Genomic DNA, 7,829 nt, shown 5'->3' with positions numbered 1-7,829 from the left:
GAAAGAGTGAAGAGAACACCGTATTTTAGCTTAGGATATGCAGCAAAAGGAAGACAAGGAAAAATAAAAAATGTTAGGTTTACTTAATACCTTTTTCCCCCCCCATTTAAAAATAAATAAATAAAAGCTTAAATAAAGCTGTTGACCTTTCAGGCTGTAATAACAACCTTCTAAAATACTGTTACCCCATTAAACTAGCCTTGCATAAAATTGTATTCCAACATATAATGGAAACAGAAACAGGCAAAGCGTATTTCTGAGTTACCTTATTGATACTCCTACACGCAGCCAAGCTGATTCCATTTAAATGCCAGTATCACTCAGCAAACATGCAATTAGGTTTAAAGACAAATTAAGCATTATTTTTGTGTTGATTCTCCTTGCTAATTTCCCAAGGAGGAACAGCTTTTTCTAATATTCTAATGTATTTCTAACTCAATTCACACGCTGCCTTAAAGCACTGAGCTGTAGAGGGTGCTGATCCGTACTGATGGAGGAATGAATCAACTGATATCCAAATCTGCAAATCAAGGGGGGAAAAGCTGAAAGATGGGTTTTGTGTATGAAGCCTTTACTTTTTTGAAGCAGCATCCTTTAAATTGGTGTCCAAAGATTTTGCTAAGCTACTGCACTTTGTCAACAACTTGTAATAAATCCAGCAAGCACCGGAGTTTGCACAGCTTCCCCAGAAGATTTAACACACCAGCCAGCAGCCCAAATTTATCCCATAAACGCAGCAGATGTTCATAGCTCAAAAGCTAAGGAGTAAGCAGTGAAATTGTAACAGTAAGCGCTGCTGTTTTAAGAAGAAAGAAGGAAAAGTGATTAAAATCAACACTCTTATCTTTAGAGCACCTTTACACCCTACTAAAATCAACAGGCCATGAAGGTGTATTGGTCCTCGAAGCAATGCCCACTGCCTTGCAGGACTGAGTCTTCTCATAGTACATGCCCACTGCCTTGCAGGACTGAGTCTTCTCAAAGTACGAGCCCAAATGGCCACAATGAACTGTACTAAGAAAAGAAAGAAAGGGATAGAACTTTCTTTCTAATTCAAATTTTGAGCTTCCCGGGAAAAAATTAAGGTGTTTTTTCCAAGAATATCCATGGTAAGGAAGCTCTCCTAAATGAGGAAGAGTAATAACAAGGCAGTTTTAACTGAAGAACATAAGAAATGCCATGTGGTCCATCCAGCCCAGCAGCCTGTCTGCAAAGCTGAAGGCAGGAGATGCTGTTTAGCAAAAGCAGAAGAGCCTGGCCACGCTCTGCAGCTCATTGACAGCTTTTGTACAAGGAAAGCAGGACAGCACACCACTGCCTGGCTGTCCTAGTAGCTATTTACGGACTTTTTATGGACCGTTGTTCATCATGGTCCTTTAATTGATTTTAAACATGCTGAGACTGCCTTCCTCCACAATCTCACCATGCACCAAGTTTTACAGGTTTGCTGCATAAAGAAATACCTTTTAAAACCTGATTTAAACCAAGCTCCTCTAGCTTCATCAACAGCCCCCTGGTTATCATATTCAGGGATATGATGAACTTGGAGAGAGTGATCTGAGTGTTTGAACTGAAGTCAGCCCATGGGAAGGCATCCAGAGGTCCTCAGACAGCAGAGCCACTGCCAACATTGCCTCTGTTGAGAGGGGACAAGTGAAATGTCACCTGTAAAGGCACCCGAGCTCTATACAAGTTGGAGGCTCAGAGTGTGAAAGTCAGAAAGAGTCACAGAAAGCAGGTGACATAACACTGCCTTAGTATGGCGGTGATAAAATGGTATTAAATCCACTTCCGCTCTCCACAAATTCCAGTCAGTCTCTATCTACCTGGATGCAGATGTGTGACTCTGCTCAGCAAACCCTTGCACTCATTGCTAAAGAGGTACAGAAAAAGTTGGAGTGTTTGATTTTAATATTAATTACACCTCCCTAAGAAACCTAAATGGACTGATTATGTACCTCCAGAATTCACTTCTTCACACTCCACTTTCATAATTCCATGTTTCTCTGTTATTTACATTTTGCCACTTCCACGGAAAATATGAAGCCAACTGTATTTTTCATTTTAATTACTCTCTAACTCTTTGACTTTTTTAGTAGTAATTATCATTCAATCGACAATTGTACAGCAGTTTTCATCCTGAAGGGTCTCAATTTTCTTCGCAAGTGCTCATAAGGATGTTTATGTGAATACAGACCATTCACATGAGTAAGGGTTTGCAAGATCAAGTCCCTGCATTGCCCCAGAAACAGTGGGTGGCTTTAATGATAATTTACAAAACAGCACTTAACAGAGCTTATCCTAGACTAGATTTGCATCTAAAAGTGTTTTGCTACTGCATTAGCTGCACATAGTGCTGACAACAGGAGATATTTTTGTTGTGTCAACACGGCTTTAGTCCGTCCGACCTGTTCACGTTTTATGAATTTTTATGCACTCGATGCGATACCTTTCAAATCCTATGTGATAAACCAACAAAGAAATGAATTACCACATGCGTAACTGAAGTTAGAAGACTATGCTTCTAACACAAAATGGTTTGTGTAAATAATTGTATCACTGATGTTGATATGTGAAAATGCAGGTACAAGATGTGACCATGAAGACCCAGAGGAAATTATATATGTATTCATCAAGAGCTATTTACTTACTACAACAGAAAAGCTAGAGGGTCAATACATTCTAGGTCTGCACTAATAAAATAAACAGGTCCTTTTCTATTTCCTCATTTCTCACAGCTCACCGTTCTTTTCTAAATCACTACTAATATGTTCCTATATAAGGACACTCACATGATGAGTTTGTGTCATGGAGCAACTTCATTAGTATAGGATGCAGCTCTCCTAAAGTAAATTCACACCCAGACAGTCCCTCAGCAGACAATAATTCATAGGCTGGAGTAAGTAATTCTGAACCGTGACAGAATTTCTCTAAGTAAGTGACACATGCATTAACTCAAGCCCATAAAGATCTTTTAGTTGCTAGGCATGAAGCACACACAAATATTAAGTATTATTCCTCATCACTACAGTATTAGGATTAGGCTCTGATCTAAGCTGAGGAATGCAAATCGACTCATTAAATGAACAAACAGCGATTAATCCAAAAATGCTCACCACTCACCCTCGGCTGGCAGGGCCAAGATGGACCGACTCCGGCTTTGACTGCCCTCGGCATTTTTACTGGAGCACGAGTGGGAACACGGGGACCACGGGGACCACTCGCTGACGACACAGTCCCTTGCACAAGGGATTTCACAAGCCACGACTTCAGGACGAGGATGCTCTGAGCAGAGGTGATGTGGGACTTCTTCACCTGGAGCAGACACAACAACACGGACGTGGAGTAAGGCTGAGCTTGGTGCAATATCCATGGTCTGCATCAAACAAATTAACTTCATGCCGAACATCTGCCTGCCCGTGGAGGAAAATATACTACAAAAGAGCACATGCTTAGGCTTCAGGCTTGACAGTGTAATATTTGAACAACTAAATCAAAAGTATTTATTCAGAAAAGCAAAAATTAAAAACTGTGTTTCGAGTTTTGTGTGTGACATCTTGGCCGCAGTTCACTTCAGAAAGCAGGCGAGCAACACGGGAGAGATAATTCAATCAACAGAAAGCTGTAATACCAACTGCTAACAGAACTCATGATAATTGTCCCATATTTCCCAGCAATTTCCACCTGCAGAACCCAATTTCCACGGTACAAACCGTGCAGGTCCCCACAGAGTCAATATTCTTCTGTCTGTAGGTCAGAGAAGAGCCCAGGAGGTGTTTCAGTTCTTCCCCTGCAACCTCCCCAGAACCACATACCATTTCTGACTCTGCTTCTCACCCAAAAACTAGGAGATGCAAAATCAGGGATCTGTTGAACCACCCCCATCCAAAGGAGAAATACTTTCTGTTGGAGATGAACCAAGGGACCTGGACCAAAAAATGCCTCCTGATCAGAAGCACCTTTCCAAAATCCCTTTCAACAAGGCAGGACGTTGGAGACTGGTGGGGAAAAACCTACCAACCAACCAAGAGAACTGCTGGCAGAATGAGCAGCAAAACAAAGCACCTGAGGTATTTCACGTGGAGTCCAACACACAGAGCTATTGCTTTAAAAAAAACAAAATACAATATAATTTTATTTTTACAATAACAGAGGAAATATTCAGCAATTTTAGAATTTAAAGGGACATCATAATTCATAAAAATTCATAAAATATCACTCTTTTAGCACTGAATATCTTACAACGTCTCACCTAAAGTCTTACAGATACAATTTAAGTGATGAACAGACCTAACCGACTTCACGACACCGTTTTATTGTTCAGCGTTTTCTCATGAATTTTCAGCTACGTATCTGAAACTTCCGGAAACTCAAATCTACCTGTTTATAAACAACAGCTCACACTGAACGTTACCTCCTCTTTTGCCCTTCTAACAGCTACAAAGCTCTTCTTTGAGGTTTCTTTAATTATAAATCTAGGAAAAACCATAATGACTATCCAGGCTCAATTATACATAGGAAAACATGATAAAATTAAAACGTATAATGGCAACAACTGGCTCCTTCACCTCATGCTACAGGAACAGGCTCGAAACAAGGCAGCCCAGAATGCAATTATAACTGTGGGGGTAGAAAATAGCACCGATTTTGCAAGGCGACGCATGTACGAGTGAGTAAATAAGGCAGGCAGGATGCCGGCGAGGGCGCATAAAGCTGTCAATAGCACAGTGGCATTATCTGCAGTTGCATCCCTAAATGAAGACAGGCTCATCGCCCTCGAGGCACAAATAAAACTTTTCGAGCATATTATGAGAAGTAACGGAGAATCTAGCAGGCAATCAGACTGCAAGATAGGTTGAAAAATACTTCATTTTTATACTCCCTTTCCCTTGCGCTCGTCTACGATCATCAGGCCCAGCCTTTGCACTACTATTTTAAATCTAAAATAATACTAAAAGTCTACTATTTAAATAAGAAAACGGAGACCAACACCCTCCCTACAGAAAGCCCCCATCCTTTGGTGCTGCTTTGGGCACCCCTGCAAACCAACCTTAATCCATCATTTACTTCCACGAGCCATTATCACCACTGCTGCTCTGGATGCTCACATAATGCTAAGAACTATCTTTAGAGAAAAAACAATGTCAAAACCCCCAAATAAACCTGTAAGCCTTATTTCCAGCTGTCTCCTTGAGTCATTTTATTGTCAAAATCCCTGCTAATGTTTTGACAGCTTGTCTGCATGGCAGCAGCAAACATGCAGTGTGTCCCCCTCCTCTCCACCCCGCAAGAAATTGTCTTCATTATATATGGACTTTATGGCAAGGGAGCACCACGAGGTTCACCAGATTTTGGATTTAGCCCAATTTTTCCACCAATCAGACAGTGCCAGAGGTGTAAGCGTTACAGAAAACCCTACTCGCTGACAGCCACAGGAGCCTTTCCACTGATTGAACCTGACTTTACAACGTCCAAGCCACTCCACTGAAAATGTGGTTCAAAACACTTGGGTCTCCTTTGGGGTGGCTGCCTCCACCCAGATTTTTGAGCAACCACCCTGTGGGGAAGAGAGGCAAAGGAGCAAAACACGTTTTCCACTTCTCCTCTCCGTGATTTCTCTTCACGCTGGATTTACAGCGGGTGAGCGCCACAGCAAACAGAGGCTGCAATTCATGGTTCCTCGGCAAAGAAAGGAAGCTTTGAGTTTTGTTATAAAGACTTTACCACCCGGTGCATGAAGGTACAATTCAACCCTCACTTTGATTTACTTTATAGCTCTATTCGCCATGTTCAGGTTTAATTACTGGCTTGTATTACTGCGGAAGGGAAACGCTTTTCTGTACCAGCCGCCTGGCAGAGAATTCGCAGAAAACTACCATATACTACAGAAAGGTAATAATCTTTCATTTTCCATGAAAAATACCAGTACAGGATACATCTGAAGTGTGCTTTACGCATTGTCAGAGATTTGCAGGGAATATTAAATCCTCCAGAGCCCCAACTCGCCCACCTTGAAGGTGCAATTCTTATCTCAGATATTCTGAATAATCTTTCCAGGGGAGGCTTTCTCTCTCTCTAAATAAGACTCATGCCTTTAAGCACCTAAATTATGCATCTAAATGCAATGTGAATTCCTCTCCAAGTATGTGTTTAGATCTCAAGCCCCAGCATCCCAAACCAGCCCTGGAGAGCAGCGGGCTGGGGGACCACAGCAGAAGGATGCCAGTTCTGGTGAAAAAACACCTTTCCTTCAGCAAAACCAGGGAAATCTGACTATGACAGCTACAACTTTCCTCCTTGTTTGAACTTTTTTGGATGAGAACTGATGACTTTGCTCTGAAGTCCATCTTGTGGTAACCAGGAATTAAGCTCAGATTCAGGTACCCAGGCTCTCCGGATCACAGCCCAGAGCAGCTCCCTCTTGATGGGAAACTGATTTGTATCTGCATCTTGCTGTGACACTGGAATAAACTGAGAGCATCGCTCATCCATTCCTCAGTAAATTGAGCCATTCAAGACAGGAGAAGATGCTTTCAAAGAAAGAAAAAGAAAAGAAGGTTTTGTGGGTCCTCCAGTTAGCTCGGATCAGATCAAACCCATCCAATCCAACCTACCCCAGAGGTGACCACCACTGTCTCTGTTGGCTCTCTGCTCATTTCATCTTCTTCTCCCCCTTGACACTGTTCAAGTGCCCAGAATTAGCCTCAAGGAATTATATTTGCTCTGAGGAGTATTTTTAATATGGTAACACTGAAAGTCCTGAATAACACACTCCATGGCGAGGCACTGAACCAACAGGAATGCTTCACTCTGCATCAGCTTCATATCAAACTGCATCTGTCTATTTTACACTATGCCTCGCGGCTCTGGCACATTACTCTCATTTTTCCCAATGACCTGCCTGCCCATCTCCTATGAGTTTAATTACTCCTGCCACAGATGTCCCTCCTGGCTCAGGAAAAAGGGAAGATCCACTGGAGAGAACACATAAAGCAGCAAAAACCCAAATCCCATCAGGCAGCATGAATCAGAAGATCAATTCAAAACCAAACCAAGTACCTCCTTCATTTTTTAGAAGGAAAACTTGAAAAATCACTTTGAAGATTTCAAGTTTGCACACACGTGTGCGCGGAGCCTTGAGCGACCTCCATACTGGGAAAAGGCTCAAGACAAAGGAATTGCATTTCGGATGGTTCTGCATTGCCACCTACAAGTTCACCGAATTTATTTTTTGCACAAACGACTGCTGCAAAAATGCCGCATAGTTAATGACAATTACCAGTTTGACATCAATATTTCTCCTTGTAGCATTTCAAATTCTTCAGTGGAAATAATGAAGCTGTCATCTAAAATACTATACGTATCGTAAAATTTTATGTCCCACTTAAATCTCAGAAAAGAATGACAATAAACTTTGATTAAATACTTGCCTGTAACAGAATAAGATGTCAACAGACAGCAGTAAATTCAGAAGAATTCCTATTGACTGTATGCCAGTTTGCTAACGGCAATCGCACTCGGAGAAAGCTGTCTGCTGACAATATCTTGGCCTCGGCATCCCAGCAGCTAACAACAACGTTACATTTAAATGCCATAACAATCAAATTGCAGCAATAGGAGAAATTTCTTATAACCGTTTGGAATGCGTTCATCTCATCCTAATATCAAGGATTTTGTTTTTCCATGTAGCAGGACCAGCTTTGGAAATACCTGAAAGCATCCAGGGCTCGCCGTGTTCAGCCATCACCGGGAGATCAATGTCACCCTTCACTGGAAGCCCTGGCTCCCGGTTGACTTTGCTTAATGCTGCTCAACAGGTAAGAAGATGG

General features: G+C 41.8%; 1 protein-coding gene across 1 annotated transcript in view; it reads right to left on the bottom strand.

The window, feature by feature from the left end:
- LOC104544042 (thrombospondin type-1 domain-containing protein 7B-like) overlaps positions 1-7,829 on the bottom strand; it is a gene marked incomplete at both ends in the record, with an annotated part of 63,809 nt that overhangs the window by 9,690 nt on the left and 46,290 nt on the right. Inside the window, one exon of the mRNA XM_010188785.1 lies at positions 3,123-3,315. Coding sequence (XP_010187087.1) covers positions 3,123-3,315 — 193 coding nt within the window. The remainder of the gene's footprint in view (positions 1-3,122; positions 3,316-7,829) is intronic.

This window comes from Mesitornis unicolor, unplaced genomic scaffold (assembly GCF_000695765.1).
Source record: "Mesitornis unicolor isolate BGI_N332 unplaced genomic scaffold, ASM69576v1 scaffold21117, whole genome shotgun sequence".
Lineage (NCBI taxonomy): Eukaryota > Metazoa > Chordata > Aves > Mesitornithiformes > Mesitornithidae > Mesitornis > Mesitornis unicolor.
This window is presented reverse-complemented; position numbering and strand designations above follow the sequence as displayed.